General features: G+C 40.0%; 1 protein-coding gene across 1 annotated transcript in view; it reads left to right on the plus strand.

The window, feature by feature from the left end:
* SCD5 (stearoyl-CoA desaturase 5) overlaps positions 1-20,491 on the plus strand; it is a gene marked incomplete at its 3' end in the record, with an annotated part of 154,987 nt that overhangs the window by 113,546 nt on the left and 20,950 nt on the right. The window contains exon 3 of the mRNA XM_084233233.1: positions 1,428-1,633. Within this exon, the coding sequence (XP_084089359.1) occupies positions 1,428-1,633 (206 nt within the window). The remainder of the gene's footprint in view (positions 1-1,427; positions 1,634-20,491) is intronic.

The following is a 20,491-nucleotide window of genomic DNA, read 5'->3' on the forward strand; positions in this document are numbered from 1 at the left end:
TTGCATCTTAACCCCTTGTGCCACCAGGGAGGCCTACTACCACTATGTTGTTAAGGCTTGTATGACATTTAAATTTATTTTTAATTTCAGATTAATTTTCCTATCAACACCATTATTTCCCAACCTAATTTGCCTTCTTAAAGTGTTGAAAGCACAATCAGATTTTAAGATTAATTATAATTTTAAGTCTACAGATCTCACTGGTCCGTGGCTATAGGCAAGGTTTCATTAATATTAACAGTCTACATGCCATTGGTTTTTGCCTGTGATATCTCACCCGGGACCTCTAGCTCCCTGATACCCTCCTGTTATTTCCCATCCTGAGAGGATCAACAGGGTGTGCCCCCTTGTGTGCCTGAACCCTATACTACCTATGACTTTGACAGACTCTGCTGCTTCTCCTTGGGCACCAGAGTCTCTTTTAGGATTTCTCTTGGGATTCCAGTGAGTTCTGCCCTGGGCCACAGGCATTGCTGTTTCTCCAGTTGGTAGTTAGGGCCAATATACCAGATTTCTCAAGGAGTCAAAGTCATCTCCCCTCCCTTTCTATCAGAGCAGTCCTCAAACAATATTATTTGTTCTTTGGCCATCTGCAAAGATTTGACTTTGTAGCTCTTTGACTTTTTACTGTCTTCCTGCTATCTAGAAAGCCAAATGTGAAGAATGCAAAGGCCATCAAAGATGGGGAGGCCAGGCAGAGAGATCCAGGCCAAGGACCAACTCTCTTTTGTGCTCAAGTTGCCTCTCCTCCATCAACCAAGACTTTATTTAAAAAATATTATATTAAAATATTAAAAGGGGCCTCCCTGGTGGCACAAGGGATTAAGATGCAACCTATGAAGCAATTGCAGCACGATTTCAATCTCCGGCCAGGGAGCTACCCACATGGCGCAGCAGGCCTCTCCTGTCTCCCCCGCTGCCCCTCTCAGCAGTGGATTTCAGTCAGTCTGCCTGTTCTGCTCCCCACTTTGTCCCTGGTGGATCCTCTCACCCCCACACCTCTGGCTTATACCCCAGTTCTTGTATAGGCATAAATAAATAAATCTTTAAAAAATATATTAAAAGAGACCCTGAAACTGGATATCTCTTTTCTTGTCATGAATGATCTGCCAGGAGACTTTAATAGCTGCCACCAAAGCATTCTTCCAGTTTCCCCACTAGTTCACTCAATAAGTTTAGACCTCCTGCCATGCGTATATCTCAAACGCAAGCTAAAATCCTTGCTAAGTGAGAATGTACTCTTGTTTTGATGAAAACTACTCCAAACTAGCAGCAGGGATTAAACTGAGCTTGAGGGTGTGTGGGTTGAGGAAGGGAGCAAAGCTGGAGTGAGTGGTGAGGCTTTAGGGGAGGGAGAGCTCGAGAAGCTCTCAGGAAAACACCAGGGTGCTTAGTCTCTTCACTCAGGATCTGCACTCTCTTTGCAGAATGACATCTTTGAGTGGTCCAGGGACCACCGAGTCCACCACAAGTACTCAGAAACCGATGCTGATCCTCACAACGCCCGCCGGGGCTTCTTCTTCTCCCATATCGGGTGGCTATTTGTTCGCAAGCATCGAGATGTCATTGAGAAGGGAAGAAAGCTTGACGTCACTGACCTGCTGGCTGACCCTGTGGTCCGGTTCCAGAGAAAGTAAGTGAATAGACACCACAGAGTTGTCCCTCAGGGGACAGAGAGACAGAGAGCACAATGGGGCGCACTAACATCCCCACGTAGTTCTCATAGTACTTTAATGATTTGCTCTTATTTTTATTTATTCATTTTTTTAAATAATTGATTTTCTTACATCATTGTTCGTTGTTGGACAGTATCTGATTTCTCCCCTCTTTGTGGTCCCTGTATTTCACCCACCACCACAACACCCGTGATCCATCACCACGGGTGCGTGTGCTCTTCCCTCCCCTGTTTTGATCCCTGCTGTAGGCCTCAGAATGTTTATCTTATTTTTAGGATTTATCTTTGTTTATTCATTTCCTTTTGCTCAATTAGTTGTCCCCATTGACACATTTGTTTTTAATTTTATTTTGAAATGAATTTCTTTTAAACCCAATTATCATTTCCTGCAAACCAACCTGCACAACTGATTTCATGGAATCCATTTCTGTAGGTCTCCACTTCACTGGTCATGTTTTTCTGGAGTGATGGGGAGTGCTGCAGACAGGACAGCCGATGAAGTTCTCTGCCATTAATGAAGGCTCGGAGTCTAAATGAATTTGCAATGGGGGGAGGCTGGGGAGAGCGCCATCAAGAGCAGCTCTGCCTTTCACTTTCCCAGCCCAAGCTTTTATTGAAGATAGGAACAAAGGACCAAGAAAATAGCACTCAGTTGTGTTTTTGCTTATACAGATGAATAAGTTAGTGCTGAAAACAAGTTTTCCTGGTTAGTAGGGAACATGCGCAGAAGCCAGCACATCCTCAGAGAACAGGAGTCAATTCTGGGAAGAAGTTCTGTTTGCAGAACTTCTATCGTCCTGGAACTCCATATGCAGAGTAAACAGGTATTCTCCAAAAACTCCAGCTCCCTTTAGCTCAGCAGGCTCCCAACAGGGGGGGAAAGGGACGATTTGCTTTACTTTAGCACATTTGAGTCCATTAAGACTGGGCTTTCTCCAAGTATCCTGCTCTGATCTCCTGAACGCTCTTGTAGTAAGTTTGCCCTCTCGCCATTCCTGGAAATGTTACACCAGTGCAGAGAAAATGAGACTGCGTATCCAAGTGTTTGTGTGTATTGGCCAGTGACCCTACTTTCAACTAGCAAATGGAGAAAGATTGTCCAAATAGCTGACCCTTGAAAAACATGGGTTCGGACTGCGTGGGTCCACGTAATATATGGACTTCTTGTAAACAGACAATGTAAATCTTACAGTACAGTCCAAAATGTATTTTTTTCCTTATGATTTTCTCAATAACATTCTTTTCTCTAGCTTACTTTATTGTAAGAGGCATTATAATACATATAACATACACAGTTTGTATTAATTGGCTGTTTATGATATCTGTAAAGCTTCTGGTCAACCATAGGCTATTAGGAGTTAAGTTTTGGTGGAGTCAACAGTTATGGGAGGATTTTTTTCTTTTTTTTAAGATTTATTTTATTTATTTATGCATACAAGAGCTGGGATGTAGGCCTAATGTGTGAGAATATTCACCAGAGACACAGTGGGGAGCAGAACAGGTGGACTGACTGAAATACACTGCTGCAGGGAGCAGCGGGCAAGACAGGAGAGGTCTGCTGTGCCATGTGGATAGCTCCCTGGCCAGGGATTGAACTGGTGTTGCAGTAGCTGCTGATAGCTTCATAGTGCTGAAACTTAACCCCTTGCGCCACCAGGGAGGATCTATGGGAGAATTTTTGACTGTGCAGGGAGTCAGCGCTCCTAACCCCCACATTGTTCAGGAGTCCTCTGCAGTTGTGTTGGTAAGTAGAGAGCTACCACTGTTCACTATTTTGCTAGGAGCTGGCATAGCCTGTATTCATATTGGTCTATGGAAAATTTGTAAATGGGCTTGTTGCCCCAGAGGAATAGATTTATGTGCAAAGAGGGACATTTATTATTTGCACTATGGTTAGAACCCGAGATAATATAGGGAACAAGTGATTGCTAAAGACCATTTCCACTGACAAGCAGGAGTCACTGAAGGACTGATCTGAGTAAATTGCCTAAAAATGGAAATGGAAGCTGTGCCTTTGTCTGACACCAGAGATCTTGCATAAAAGGAAGCACCACGAAGAAATGTGTTCACGGTCCCTTCAGCCTCCCATAGTGAGAAAATGGCAGACTGACACTGCTGAGCATCAGACTATGGCTCCTCCACACCCTCGCCAAAGTTTCATCACGCTCAGTTCCAGCTCTAACATGGAGTAATAGTAACTAGTTCTTAGGAAGACACAATGAAAAAAAAATACTTGAAAAGCCTGGCACACAGTAAGAGCTTAGAGAAGCTCAGGGATTCTTCATTTTACACAGGCAGTTGCCAGTCCAGAGAAGTCCATGTGTTTCCATCCCCTGCTGCTGTTTCACCAAAAGGTCTCTTCTGTTTGCCTCAATACAGCACCTTCAGGCAGACACACCCAGTATCAGTAGCCAAATTTTATAGCAGAAAATTTTCAACTAACAATTAAACGGTTTGTTGATTTTGATTTTCCCCATGAGAGTAAAATATTAAAAGAGATTAAAGAAAATCCGCAAACATCAGAAACATAGACAGGAAATCATCTATAGTCCTAACACATAAACAGCCACTAATAATATTCTATACTATCTCCTATATTTTTGCATGTATTTGCGTATTTTGCATGAATGGCAGTTATATTCCACATGTAATTTTTTGTCTTGCCTTTTAATGTCAGATTATATTTAGGCACCATTGCCAGAAGCTCATGAGTCCACCAGTTGAATGTCATAGCTTATTTAACCATCACTTTGTGACTGGGTATGTGTGTCATTTCCAATTCTATGATATAAATGGTGTGACTATATAATTAGTAATGCTTTGGTACAATCAGATCTTAGATTAATTTGAAGAGCTCAGATGAGATGAGGTCTTCTATTTTATTAATGAGAACTGAGCCGGGTATAATAGCCTGGGTTTCTCCGATCATAAAAATGGAAGTATTTTCCATTTTTTCCCTTGAAAAATGTGATAATCTGATTCATTAGGTTTGTGCTTATAGTGCATATGTCCAAAGGCTATTTCTAAATGCAGTCAGAAGAACCAAGATGAACATCTCTCATCAGTCCAGTATCACAGGGCTAGAGCTAAGAGAAACCATCCACTCATCTCACCATCTGATACATGTTATTGAGCTCCTGCTAGGAATCTGTGCCAAGCATACAACCTTAAAGGTTGGTTTTTGCCCTCCAGAATTTGCCAAATAGTAGGGAACCCACAAATTAATTTATAAACAAGTATTCTCTGGTGACAAGAGTGCTGTATGAGGGCAGTACTGGGTACCTGGGAACACAGGAAGGGGTCTACTAACCCACACTGTATGCAGGTAAGGATGAGAAAGGGCTTGTGGAAAGAACCAGCTTCACAGCTAAGGCCTGAAAGATGAGAAAGATAAGGATGGAGGAAGATTCCTTGCTTCAAGGACCATGCTTCTTCCCACAGGGTGAAGAGATCATAAGGCCATCTGTAATGTCCCCCAACTACAGCATTCCCTGGCATGCTGGGACCCTAGAATTTCCTACCCAAATGGCCCTGAGCCCACTTCCAGAACCTACACCAGCTTCTTCCTGAGCCCTGTCCTCCTGGTAGGAAGTATGTGAACCCTAGGTCTTAAGAGTGGCCAAACTGTGTTAGTCTGGAGTGAGCTTAGACACATGGGCTTGGATGTCCACACAAAGTAGCAGAGCCAGAGGTAGGAAGAGAAAGGGGAAGGCCATAGACTAGGGACCCCCCACCTTTCCTCCTAGCCTGGGTCCTACAAATGTTGAGGGGACCATAGAAGGGAACTACTCATTAATAAGGTTGATGGTGAGTTCATCACTTAGGAATGGTGTTTAACTTCAACAAGATGGAAATTAATTTCTCTGACATATGAAAGATTTGTGGAGGTCCAGGGTAGCAGCAACAGGTCAGTGGAGAAGTGGGATTCTTCTTCCTTTCTACTCCACCATCCTGAGCATGTGATTTCTTTTCTTTAATTTTATGTACCAAGGTGACCACTAGAACTCCAACCAGAGGGAAGGTGGGGAGCACATAAATTATTAAGTAAGTCACTTTTAAGCATCTTTCCCAGAAGACACATGGTCTGTCGAGTTAATTTTCATTGACCTGTACTTAAGGGACACTGGGAAATGTAGCCTCTTGGTTAATACATTACATTCTTGATTAAAATTCTGGTTTTATAGAAAAAAAAGGTGAATAGATATGGGATAAGCAATTACCATTATAGCAATATAATATAGCGCCATCATTCTTTAATTATTCTGCCTTAAGCCAAAGTGAGTGACCATCACAGTCTTATGACATTTTTTTTTGTGAAGCAAGTAAGTAACCCCTGTCTGCATTTAGTGAGCAGGAATTGGAATCTCAAATCATTTTTTCTGAGACGGCAGAATAAAATGCAGAGGCTACTTCTAATGCTTTGCTTATCCTGTTGATTCCCGGCTCTGGTGTCTTCCTTGCCAGCTCACACTTTAATAATGGACGCCAAGAGACATAGATCCTTTCTCATTGGTTTCTGCTGCTTTCTCTTTTCTGCATATATCACTTCTCATACAACAACTATGTTTTCAGCACCCCATATATACCAGGCATTGTTCTAGTGTTGGAGACTAAGCATAGGACAAGAGAACCAGATTCTGGAGGTACTTGCTCTTTCTAGAACTCCCCTATTTGTGTTTGAGGATATGAGAAGGGACGCCCCAGGGTGCCCTCAATCCCCAGTCTGACTGAACTTCCCTTTCCACAGCTGCCTTTGCTACTCCTCATTCCATCTCTCCTGTTACCCAGTCCCTGCCCAGGATCTGTTTTCAGTTCACTCTCTCTTGACTTTTTGCTTCTTTCTGTCAGGACAATCTTTGCTTCTGCATCTGCCTGAGGGCTTTGTCCCTTTGTGCCTTTCTTGGCACCTTTCGCTTATGCGATACACCAGTTCTTAAAGCCATGTTGTCCTGCCTCCACTAAACTTTTTTAGAAAACAAAAGCCATTTCACCTATTGCTCAGTCAGACTCTTTTCATTCCTTTGACTGAGAGACGAGGGTGTTTTTTGTCCCCTTGTATTCTCTCATCATGTCATCGTCTTGTTTTGATTTATTCTTTTCATATATTCTTTGTGCATGTCCACCTCCATGACTGAGAGACAGTCTACCAGTCTTCCACTGTCCTCACTTCAAACCATTGCATCTTATCCTGGCTCTGTAAATGTTTTGAGAATTAAAAGTAATTTTTCCTGCATCCATCTGTGGTTGTCAGAAATTAAAACTCAGAATCTCTGAGGCCCCAGGACTTGATAAAATCAATGCAAGAGGTATGAGCTGTGTTTAATTCGATCCTTTTTGTTATATGTCAATGGAAAAGGTAAAACATCTTTTAATGATTCTTATTAAACTTTTGCATTTTCTAAAGAGACTTTGATCACTGTAGCAAAAACAGCTGAATTATACTCTGGGATACAGGACAGAGATGATTCAATCTGAGGTTACAGACAGCATCAACACCAAAATTTCCCTGTTTTACTGGTCAAAAATTTGGACAGGGGAGAAACCAGTGAGCTACATATTTCAATAGCTTATTTTGACTTTAAAAAATTTTCCAAGTCAAATGTCATTTGATTGCTTCTGTAGAGGTACTTTTCTTACTAGACCTTTGGGAGCCTCTTTCTCTCTCCTCTTTATAAAAACACTAAAAACACATCAACTGCATTTGCAGTCTTTTTCTTTTCCCACATTAACCATCCATTTTTATGTGCAAAATTCCCCTGGCAAGATGAGACAGTTTCTCATATGTCTGGATTTGAAATACTTCACTCACTAGCAAGTTAGACATATTAATCAGCAGGTGACAATGCATTCTGGAGCTGCTGTTTGCAAAGTGTTATCTTAAGCTTCACTGTTTATAGAAATAAAGGCACCTTCATGCATCTTTGATTCACTTCAGTAGCCAATAATCAGTACCATTTATTAACTGCCTACTGTACATGCATTATATATTTATACACATAATCTCTGATTCTTTCAATAACTGTCAATAGATAGTGGTATCTGAATTCTGGATTTGAATTCCAAATATCCTGGCCCCCATGACCTTGATTAATCAAGTCAGAAAAGAACAGCATATTTTGCATTAAATTATACTTTACCTAGAAAAAGATTGCTTTATTATCAAGGTAAAAAAAAAACCTTAGTTACTTTTAATTGTAAGTTTTAAATAATTATATTCATGTCAAAGAAAGTTTGGGTTTATGAACTATTTTAGTGCAAGTAGATATCATTCTCACTAATATTTAGATATCATTAATTCCTGGTTCTCTTTCTAGAAGATATAGAAAATAGTCTTCTAATCTATCCTGGATACTTTCTTGGAATAAATAATCCTTCAAAGCATGGATATGAGGCTAGTTTCAAGACTTCAATCAGAAAAGAGAGCAGCAGTAACCCTCATAAGAAGCTATTTAATCCTTATTTATTCTCTAAAATGTTAGCTGTGTTATCATTGTTATTTCTTCCTCTTTCCCATATAGTAGGGGGAAAAAAACAGAGAACTTTTCCATAACAGAAAATCCATTTTCTAATTATTATTTCTTCAAATAATTTAAACAATTATTCAGTTTCTCTAACCTCAGAGATCTTGAAATCTGTATATTAAAAATATTTAGAATATAAGACTAAAGTTCCATTTTTAGTACAAAATATATTATGAATTCATTGCAGAGTATTTAGAAAATGCAAATAACCATGAAGAATAAAATAAAATAATTTGTAATTTTTCTACTCAGAATTAAGGCAATTAAAATTTTGCAGCATATCCTTTAAAATTTTTTAATGAAACATACTATGCCATTTTTAATAAAAATGTATTCATACTGTATACATATTTGACAGTGATCAAAATAAGAAAAGACACTTAGTATTTGCCTTCATTATTCCGTCTCCAGTCTCTTTAGTGCATGTGACTGTGCCCTAACTTCTATTTGATATGATCCTTCTGTCTGAAGAGATTCCCTTAGCATTTCTGATAGCACATATCTAATAGTCAAAAATTCTCAGCTTTCGTTGGTCAGAAGTTCTTTATTTTACTTTCATTTTTAAAAGGTATTTTTATTGGATATAAAATTATGGGTTGTCTGGTTTATTTATTTCACTATTGTAAGTCTTCTGCCTTGCATATCTGAGAAGTCTGCTGTGATTCTTGTCATTATTCCTCACTTTTTAAGCTTTGTAGAGGTATTTTATTTTATTATTAATTAATTTTTTTTCTTACATTGTTGTAGTCCCCATAGTTCTCATGCCACCACATCTCCTGTAAACCATCACCATACTCCATTGTGTTCACCATTCCCCTGTTTTGCACCTCCCTCCTGTCCCCTCCTTTGCTCAGCTGCTAGTTTTGACTTTTTCTTGACCTTTTGTTTGGTTTCTCTATATTCTACATATAAGTGCGACCATCCGATATTTTTTTTCCTTTGACTAATTTTGGCTAGCATAATCCCTTCCAGCTCCATGCATGTTGCTGCAAGTGGCATGAGTTTGTCTTTTTTTTTTTTTAAGATTTATTTGTTTATTTATACAAGTACTGGGTACAGTCAGAAGCGCGGGAGGGTGAGAGAATCCACCAGAGCCAGAGCGGGGAGCAGAGCAGGCAGAAGGACCGAAGTACACTGCTGAGGGGAGCAGCGGGCGGCAGGAGAGGTCTGCGCGCCATGTGGGACCCTCCTCCGGTGGCCGGGGAGCAGCCGGGGATCGAACCGGCGCCGCAGAGGCCGCGGGCAGCTTCGCAACCCAGCGCTCAACCACTGCGCCACCAGCAGAGGCACGACTTTGTCTTTTTAGATTGCTGAGTAATATTCAATTGTGTAAGTATACCAAAACTTGTTGATCCATTCATCTGTTTGGGGTATTTGGGTTGTTTCCATATCTTGACTGTTGTAAATAGTGCCGCAATAAACATAGGAGTGCAAATTTCCTTTTGAATTAGTGTATTTTTTTTAAGGGAGGATTTTTTTTTAATTAAAAGAAAAGCTAATGATACTATAAATACCTTTATATAGATATCCAAAATTAAGTGTTCTTAACATTGTCCCATATTTGCTTTGGATTCTTTTTTTTAATACTTTATTTTATATAATTCTTACATCATTTGTCGGCACCTGCATCCCTATGTTTATAGCAGCACTATTTACAATAGCTAAGCTATGGAAACAACCCAAATGCCCAAAAATAGATGACTGGATCAAGAAGATGTGGTACATATACACCATGGAATATTATTCGGCAATCAAAAAAGATAAACACATGCAGTTTGCAGCAACATGGATGGAGCTAGAAGGGATCATGCTCAGCAAAGTAAGTCAGAAAGAAAAAGAAAAATACCGGGTGGTCTCACTCATAGCAGTAATTTAGAAAACCTAAATAGCAGACCAGGAAAAGACTAATTAATACAAAGTAAAAATCAAAATCAATGAGCAACTATAAACCAGAGACACACTACGGGGTGGGGGAAGGGCAGGGAGAGGAAGGATATGGGTCAAAATAAGGGTGGGGGTGCAATTGTATGGGGAATACAACCAAATGAATTGGTGTTTTTGTGTTATTTAGGTAGAGTCCTAGTAGTAAAATCTCTGGATCGTATGATAGATCCATTTTCAGTGTTCTGAGGAACCTCTACACAGCTTTCCATAGTGGTTGGACCAGTTTACATTCCCACCAGTAGTGTAAGAGTGTTTCTTTATCTTCACATCCTCTTCAGCATTTGTTATTTCTCATTATTCCTCATAATGCAATGTTTCTTTTTTCTCACTGCCTTCAAGATTTTTTTCTTTCTCTTTGGCTTTCAGCAGTTTGACTCTGATGAGCTTAGGTTTTTTTTTGTTTGTTTGTTTTTGGTGGATGGAAAATTACTCTGTTTGAGATTCTTTGGGCTTCTTGTATCTGTGACTTGTAATTGATTTTAGAAAATTCTTGGTCATTATATCACTGGGTAAGGGAACAGGCCTGTTTGCCTCCCAGTCCAATCCACACAGAGGTAGATAAGCCACGAGCAAACCAGTCACTGTCCATTGCTGTACTTGCTCAGAGTTGGAGGGACGGACAGAGGGGTCCAGCTCCCAAGCTGGGGAAAGGGCTCTTGAGATCCCCTCTGGTCAGAGTTGAAAAGAGAACCCCACAGACACTGATGAGGGCAGGTAAGGAGTTAACATTTATTGATAGCAAAAGAGAAAGAAAACAAATTTCTGGGAACACCTCTTCTGGGCATGAGAGAGATATGCCAGGGCTAGAGATGCCAGGGCTAGGGGTCTATATAGGTTTTTTGTTTTTTTTTTAATAGAGGCATGTTTTATTTATTTGTTTGTTTGTTTTGTTTATACATGCACTGGGTACAGTCAGAAGCGCGGGAGGGTGAGAGAATTCACCAGAGCCAGAGCTGGGAGCAGAGCAGGCAGAAGGAACGAAGTACACTGCTGAGGGGAGCAGCGGGCGGCAGGAGAGGTCTGCGTGCCATGTGGGACCCTCCTCCGGTGGCCGGGGAGCAGCCGGGGATCGAACCGGCGCCGCAGAGGCCGCGGGCAGCTTCGCAACCCAGCGCTCAACCACTGCGCCACCAGAGAGGCCCTATATAGGTTTTTTTTTTTTTTAAAAAAGATTTATTTATTTATGCATACAAGAACTGGGTGCAGGCCAGAGGTGTGGGGTGTGGGAGGATTCACCAGAGAGAGTGGGGAGCACAACAGGTAAATCAACTGAAATACACTGCTGAGGGGAACAGTGGGCAAGACAGGAGAGGTCTGCTGTGCCATGTGGGTCAGCTCCCTGGCCGGGATAGAACTCGTGCTGCAGTGGCTGGCGATAGCTTGATAGCGCTGTCCTTAACCACTGTGCTACAAGGGAGGCCCTATATAGGTTTTTGATTAAAGCTTGGGAGCAAAGGAATTGAACTTTATTGTTTAAGAAAGTGAGGAGAGTGGACTTGGCTGAAGCATATTTGCCGTTGCTAATTGTGGACGCCAATCAGCTGCAGCTCAGTGGTTGTTCAGGGCTTGTGACCATCTCCAAGGTGACCATCTCACTGAGACTGTGTGCCCACAGGTCCAGTGTGAAATGGTCTGGTCTCAAGATCTGTGACTCTTTTTCTTCTGGATCTGCAGATTTCTTTTCTTCTCATAGTAGCCAACTTGAAAAGCTGTGGAAAGATAACTCACACATGGTAAACAACAACACAGATCAGCTAAGGGAATTTATGGCAGGAGTATGAGGGCCTAGCGTCACCGGGTTTTTGACTTCTTGTTTACCACCCCATGGGGACAGCAAAATTCTTGCAAAATTTGTCCTTAATTCCTATCTTAGATACTTGTCCTGGAACACTTCCTGTCTCAGTAATCTCTTCTAGTATGTTTGCTTTATTTTCCCTCTCTTTTCTTCTGGGAAGCTAATGATTAATGTTAGAAAAATTGACATCATTCCACAGCTGTTGGGGTTGCTGTCCTGTTTAATTCTTTCCTCTTTACCTTTACATTTCAGTCTGAATAATTCCCATCGACATATTTTCAAGTTCATTCACTATTTTCCCAACAATGATTGATCCGCAGATGAGCCTATCAAAGGGATTCTTCTCTGATTCTGTTTTTTATGTATAGCGCCTGCATTTGCTACTTCTATATTTTCTGTCTACTGATATCTCCCACCAGTTCATGTATATCACCCACCTTTTCCATCAGATTTCTTCAACATACTGATTTTAGTTATTTTAAAGCCCCTGTATGGAAGTTGTAACATCTGGGTCATCTTTGAGTCTGATTCTGTTCATTGCTTTATGTCTTGATAATGTTTATTTTCCTTGCATTTTTTGCGTGATTCATAATTTTTCTTTTTTTTCCTTTTTATTATTTATATACTTTTTACATCATTGTTCATTCTTTTCTCAGGTGTATGATTCATAATTTTAATTATATGCTAGACATTATGTCTAGAAGAACAGAGAGACTATGATAATAATATTTATTTCTGAGAATGGGCACATAGATATTCTTTCACACTATTAGTACATGTGTGGGTGACTGGGGAGAGGCTGAGTCAGTTAATCAGGATAAGCTGGGATTGGGTTTTGTTGTTGCTATGGTTACCTGTCTGGTTACCTGCATCACAGTGGATGGCTCCTGTCACCACATGCTTAGAGTGGAAGAATTTCTAAGTATAAAAGCTTGACCTTCACCTTTGTGCAGTCCCTATATACCTGCAACACGGAAGAGATGTCTTTCTATGCTCCTTCTCCCAATGTGAGGTGCGGGGGACTTCTATTGCATATTTCTGTGTGTGTAGTGTATTGTAGAGATAAGAGTTTCTTTGTTGCCCTGGCTTGTGTCAGTCTTAGGCAAGCCCTGTGTGCCTACACCTTGGAGTTATAGCTTTCTGAGGTTTCGTGCCTCTCCCTAGCCATAGAAGACCTGTGATTTGGAGCAGTGAAAGACCTTCAGCAGAAGCCAAGGGAATAGGTTTTTGCTTTTATCCCTCCCTTAGCTGCAATAGTCCCTTTTCTATATCTGGGGAGAATTTCCTATCCCTTCCCAGCGATAAGCAGGTTTTGCTTCTTTTCTTCTTCCAGAAACAATGGAGTTTAGGTCCTAGAGGCCACAGTGGTTTTTTTGCTTTCCCCCAGCAACTTAAGGACTTTTGCCTTGCAAGAGAGGGCTCCAGGGAAGAAGTCAAGGCTTTGTCACCTCCTACTTGTCTTTGTACTGGAGTGGAGAGGGCTCGCTCCAGTTTCCTACTTTGCTTCTACTTTTCTCGTGAGCCTTGAGAGTGAATACAAATTCCCTCTGAGACTCTAGACCTTTAATTTTGACACACCAGCCCACACTTGGTCTTTAAGAAGTCATTACATTTTAAGTTGATTTTCTTCCTTAGTTACTTTAATGGTGACCTCCTCTTTCTCTGTGCTCTGCCAAAAGTAAAGCATTTCAAGAATGGGCTTATCACTCTTTGAAATTCAATTTATTTATTTGCCTTGTGTCCTCAATTCTCTGATCAGTTCAAGGAAAGTGTTTTTTTTTGTTTGTTTGTTTGTTTGTTTGTTTTTTATACTACCCAGCCTTTTCTCATTGTCCTGATGGACAACATTCTCTTGTGACTTTCTATATCTTAAGTGGAAGCAGAACGCTGCATCCAAATTTATAATCTGCAGTTTTCACCTAACAGAATATTGTGAAATATTTCCTGTTTTAATGCCCACCTAATCTTTAATTGTGAGGGTGTCATAACTATTTCTGATGAACACTGAAAGATTTTTACCCCTTTAAAAAATCACTATAAAAATGTTATGAAAAACTTTGTCCATAAAATTTGACCATAACTGTGATACCTTCTTTTGACTAAAATCAGAATTGCTCAGTGAAAATTATGTCAAACTCTCAGTTTTTGATACTAATTGTCACAATTAATGCAAATCTTTGATTACTAGTGAATTAAACATGTATTTGTCTGTTTTTAGTCATTTGCTTTTTAGAAGAAATATACAGTGATTTGCCCACAAATCTAAACCATAGACACCATCTCTTTTCCTTTCTTTTTTGTTGAAGAGCAAGATCTGACAAAGTGAGATGACAAAGTCCACTTTACTACCAGAATCCTCTTGCCTCTCATGGAACAGGAAGATAGAAAAATCTCAAAGAATTTGGTGTCTGGTCAGGCAAATGAATACCTGGGGTGTGTTACATATTTTTCATTATTATACTTCCCAGTGCTCTGAGTGGGGGGTATATTACTTTTTGGGTAATAACAGTCATTTTAGTGTTTCATGGAAGACTTTCTTTCTAAGGAATCCAGCTATTGCTAAGCTAGAAGGAAATATAGGAGAGGTTGTTTAAACAAGAGGTATCTGAAGCCCCAAATTCATGTAGTTGATGTAAGAAATCGGACTGGTTAGCTGGAAACAAATCCATTACTATCCAACTTGCAGTTCTTGCCATGAAATAATTTATGAGGTTAATGTCCTTCTGACAGCTGTTTTGCAAAAATTTTGAGGATGAGTCCCTTTTCAAAATAGAAAGAGCATGATTCATTTTGAAATTCAAGTACATTTTCTCTCTTACTGATGCAAACTGCCGATGGCAATGTATTATGGAGACCCCTAGTCAGTTGACAGTCGAAGTAAAAATATTGTCTTAAGTAATGAATTCGTTGATGGCTGTTCTATTACCCAAAATGAATATTTAGATTAGTCAGGTGCAAGCTGTCATATCACAGCAACTATTGAGCTTTTCCTTTGCCATAACTCGTTCTAATTCCTCAGTCCCCATCTCACCACATAATATCCCGCTGAACGTGTCATGGAATGATTAGGTTGAGATATTGGCACAATTTTTTGAGTTTTTGTTGTGGCACAATTTATACATGAGCACTACAGAAATTAAACCCTTGCTGAACAAACCTGAGTGAATTATCAAACATTTCTCTATTCTTAATTGATGAAAAGATGTTCAGAGGCAGGAAGCGCCCTCAACCACAAGGTGAATCTATGAGATGCTTTGTGACTTGCTTCCAGGATGCATATTGAAAAGTAACCTTTCCTAGCTGTGTGGAGATTCCTCAACCTGCTAAAGATGGAGCTTCCATATGATCCAGCAATTCCACTCATAGGTATTTACCCAAAGGACACAGAAACATTAATTCAAACGGGCACCTGCACCCCTACATTTATAGCAGCACTATTTACAATAGCTAAGCTATGGAAACAACCCAAATGTCCAAAAATAGATGACTGCATCAAGAAGATGTGGTACATATACACAATGGAATATTACTCAGCAATCAAAAAAGATAAACTCATGCAATTTGCAGCAACATGGATGGAGCTGGAAAGGATCATGTTCAGCTAAGTAAGCTAGAAATTTAGAAAGCAGGAATTTAGAAAACCTAAATAGCATAGCAGGAATTTAGAAAACCTAAATAAGGTATCAGGAAAAAGACTAATTATAATAAAGTAAAAATCAAAATCAACAAGCAACTATAAAACAGAGACACACTACAGGGGTTGGGGAGGAGGGAGTAGGATTAAAAAAAAAAGGGTGGTGGGAATTGTATGGGGACTATAACCAAGATGAAAATGCATACATTGTGCAAAAATGAAAAATGATATCAAAAATATAAAAAAGAAAAAAGAAAAGAAAAGTAACCTTTCCTGCAATGTTCTATTTGCCTTTGTTTTGTACTCATTAAAACCACTCCAAAAAGGGCATCTTGATGCCACACTCCTGTAGGTATTTCTAGAGGTATTTTGAAGGTCTGAAGAGACACACACAACAGTGGGACTTGATGATATTTTATAAAGCATCATTTTTGTGTGTATACACACACACACACACACACACATAACATATATACATTCAGAAACCAAGCTATTTTTTAAAAATACGTGAAGGATACACAGTATCAGAACCTATGTTAGCACTAGGTTAGTTATTTAATCATCTAGTCAACACCAGAGGCAGCTATGGAAGGGAAAAATAGTCTTAGATTAAAAAAATTCCATTTTTGCCATTCTATGAGATTTTGTTTCCATCTCCATAAAATAGTGATAGTGCTGATATCTGCTTTATAAAATTAATGCATTAATAAATTGGCTAATGTATATGAAAGTGTCCATCACAGAGGAGATATGCCATAAATAGTTGTATCATTAACGACACATATAGTGCTATATGGAAATTACTTCATTTATGAAGATCTTACATTCTAAAAACCTATTTATTCCTATATTTCTTTGTTTTTCATAAGTTCAAAGTGATTAAGGGGGTTTTAAGCTACCAGATGCATCGCCATGAATGAAAAACTAAGTGAACCTTCAAAGCTTTAAAACCAGGAGTACGCTATTCCATTACATGCTAGTCTGCACTGCCTGTGTTATGGGCCCCTTTCGTCCTCCTACATCCACAGTCCCCTAATTTGTCACCTTGCCAGCCACTTGAGGTTTTGCTGGTTTGGATGAGCCTGAACCCAGCCACACTATCCCTCTGGAGCCCCTCTTGGCTTCCAGCAGATTCATCAACAGCCCTTCACCACACTCTGGCTTTGTGTTCACTCATAAACACCTGGTCTTTAGCAGAATGAACAAAGTATAGGCCAACAGGCATCTCTCATTGCTGCTGACATTTAGCTACAACCTCAAAGAGTGGCTTTTTTCATTTTGCCAATTCCTATACTTCCTCTTTGATCATTATTTGGCCCTAGGTCCTAAGAATCACTCCTGCTGAGCCATAAGCACCCTGCAGCATTTGGCATTTCCTCATCACTTTGTTTTGAAAATTGTCTGTCTCTATCTAATTGTGTGTCTCTTTTTAGCAACATTTTGTGATTTTTATTGTTCATGATTTTTATGCTTTTCAAACTGGTGATGTCATTGATGCTCATAAAATTTCTCAGCACTGAATACGGACCCAGGGACCATATACACCCCCAACTTACAAGCAATATGGGGCAGCTTGTGGCTGCTGATACCCGGTGCTGGCGGTGGGCAGAGTTGGTGCCCATTCCTTCCCTGCTTTGCTCACACCTGCAAACATCTTTAAATGAAAAATTTGTACATAGAAACATTTCTGTAATGAGGCGTATGGACGCTATAAAAGGAAGAAAAGAGATAGTCTTTGCATTACTCTTCTTTAGTTGTGAAGAAAAAACACATACTTATCAAATAGCCAGAGACCTCTAAATCTATATGTGAAAGTAACACTGTAGTTGATGATTCTATTAAGAGCTCAAGGAATTCACTATCAAGGCTCCAGGGTAGGATGGCTGCGTGGAGACAGGATTGTTCATTTTCTTTTTTAAAGATTTATTTATTTATTTATGCAAGCAAGCACTGGGTACAGTCAGAAGCGCAGGAGGGTGAGAGAATTCACCAGAGCCAGAGCTGGGAACAGAACAGGCAGACTGACAAAATACACTGCTGAGGGGAGCAGCGGGCGCAGCAGGAGAGGTCCTCACGCCATGTGGACCCTCCCTGGCGGCCGGGGATCAAACTGGCGCTGCAGAGGCTGCTGGCAGCTTCACAGCCCAGCACTTAACCTTTGTGCCACCAGGGGAGGCCCAGGATGGTTCTTTATGCCATCAGGGCAAGGGTGCTTCTGATACTCTCATTCTCCAGATACAGGGTCTGTCCCTTTCCTGCAGCCTCTTTTACATCCTTCAGTAAATGTTTGTAGTTTTCTAAATATACATCTTACATTTTTCTCATTTGGTTTATTCCTAGACATTCTATAATTTTTGTTGTTACTGTCAGCAGGAATCGCTGTATTTTTACCACAGAGAGTGAGAGAAACAGGGAGTGGATGTGCAGACACCTCTCCTACCGCCCTAGATACTCCAGCACAGCAGGAACTGTCAGGTTGCCCAGACTTCACAGAATGCCAGTAGGCGACACACCTAGGGGCGATGTCATTGAGGTTGTTGCCCAAAGGCATGCTGGCAGGAGTCAGAGGACCGAAAGGACAGCGCCACTGAGATGGCTGATGAATCCAGCTGTAGAAATTAAAAATTTGCCCTTCTCCCTTCTTGCTTTTCTGCAGGCAAGACTTGCATGGATTCCGAAATTTAAAAAATAAATGACTGGATGAATGAGCATATAGGCATAGGCTAGAGCTCCATCACTGCAGATAGAGTACCTTGTTGCAAAGGGGTTTTAAGAGTCAAATTTCTTAGGCTAAGATACTGAAATAATAAAGATTAAAAAGGATGAACACCCCCCCCCAGGAAAAGAGGGATTAATATAATCACCATCAGCCCAACTGAGGAAATAGTTGTCAGAAATCAGCTTTGATTTCACTCCCAGTCCAAGTCACTTCTCTTCACACCGCCTATTTTCATGTGAAACAATCACAGATCTGTCACACAGATACAAAATGTTGAGTTAATATGGTTTGTCAAAACATGCTCATTGATTTAACTGAAGCGTGCTGTCTCTTCTGACATTTGACATTCTCTTAAAAACTTACTTGTCTTTGGTTCTGAAACAGAGAAGAACAAAGTCTAGATGTCCTAACTTTGAAGAGATTTAGAGAAACCATATCGATTCCCCCCCGCCAAGGTATATAAACAGACTTTCAAATTCTGCACAATTAAGAACAATAATGACAACTTTCTTTACAAACAATCTAAGTGCCATTACTTGCTTCAGTGGATAGAGAATGCAGCACATTGTGTGTGATATAATAACTATTGCTTCTGGGCAAAAAGGAGGTATTAAGAGTCTCAGAATCCCAGGTGGTGGTGAGGGGTTTTCTGGATCCTTGAAGGCCAAGTGTTGTCAGAGAAAAAGGGGAACAGAAATTAGGGAAGAACTAATTCAGATGGCCAGGCAGAGAGATTTAAAATGTGTGATGGCTTCTATTTAATATGCAAGCATAATTTTATTTCCTTTGTGTTCATTGTAACTTTGCCCATTGTTATCTGAATCATCCACCAGAAAAAGAAACTAAATTTAACCAATCAAATTTTGTATTGAAATTGGGGGACATTTTTCTTGAAAAGGGATGATTAACATAGAGCCTGAGGATCTTCTAATTGTCAGCATCTAATATGTTCCTGCCTCCTTCGTTATGTTGGATAACTCTGGGCAGTCTCTGTATAACATATAAATGGGCAGAATATTTACTTTTAGGTGATTCCTGTTAGATCTTCATTCATTATCATTTTACTCTCAAAAATACAAAATTCTAATAAGCTCAGTCATCTTGTTTCAAACCTACATTTGCCCTTAGAATAACAAAAATAGCTTCCAGATGTTATTTTTTATTTGCTACAACTTTCTTCATCATGTTGATTTCAGTGTTTTGAGTGTGTACTATGCACTTCTCTGTGCATGCAATTTATCTCTCTCAAATCTTTACATATAATAGACTCTGATAAGTTGACTCAATAACATTTGGTAATGGCAAAGCTGGAATTTAAACAAACTCTGTTCTAGTCCAAAGCACATGCTCTTTCTACTAAGCTATGTTGTAATCATATTCATAGAGAATTTTATCTTTCTTCTAAGCACTTCATCCTGTCGCCTGCCTTATTGTGCGCTCTATGTTTATGGCTGTTCTGAATTATTCAGAATAAGAAATTATTCTTACACGTGAGTCAACGTTAACTTCTGCTTAAAAATCTTTTCATGAGTTCCTCTTAGGAAAGTTAAAACTGTTATCTCTAACCTGCCATTTCTCTTGGCCCTTTCTACCTTGTACTTCACTCTCTAGCTATGCCATTCACCTCACACTTCAGGCTGTTCCATGACACTATGACTTTGCTCCTCTCTTTCTCTGGTCTTGATCCTTGCTACTGAAAGCAGGGTTGCAAGACTGGCAACATAAGTATCACCAGGAACTTGTTAGAAATACAGGATCTCAAGATCCAACCCAAGCCCCAAGAAATTCAGGTGGATAGTGATAGACTGAGAAACCCCCTCCTAGAACGTTCTTGTCACGATTAGATTTCCAGCTTTTAACCTTCCTTTTTCTTTTTTATTATCATTATTTTGCATTTTAAAAGAATGGATTTATTAGGAAAAGGAGAAAAAAAGGAGTCATCTGCATAGTTACAGGTGGGCAGGAGAGCTGCCACTGCTGCTTTGCAAAAGGAAAAGATTTGTGAAAAGAAACACCTGCATAGTCACAGTTGGACAAGAGAGCTAGCTGGTCATTGTTATTATTTTTTTTTTGAAGTATTATTATTTTGCATCCTTGTTAATGTTTTGAGGGTATAGGATACTCCTTCCATGTAGTCATATAGGCCTCACTCCACCAAAGCACTCACAGCCCTCCACCATAGTCCCTTGTGATCTCCTCCCCC

The sequence above is a fragment of the Talpa europaea genome (genome assembly GCF_964194135.1).
Source record: "Talpa europaea genome assembly, chromosome: 5".
Lineage (NCBI taxonomy): Eukaryota > Metazoa > Chordata > Mammalia > Eulipotyphla > Talpidae > Talpa > Talpa europaea.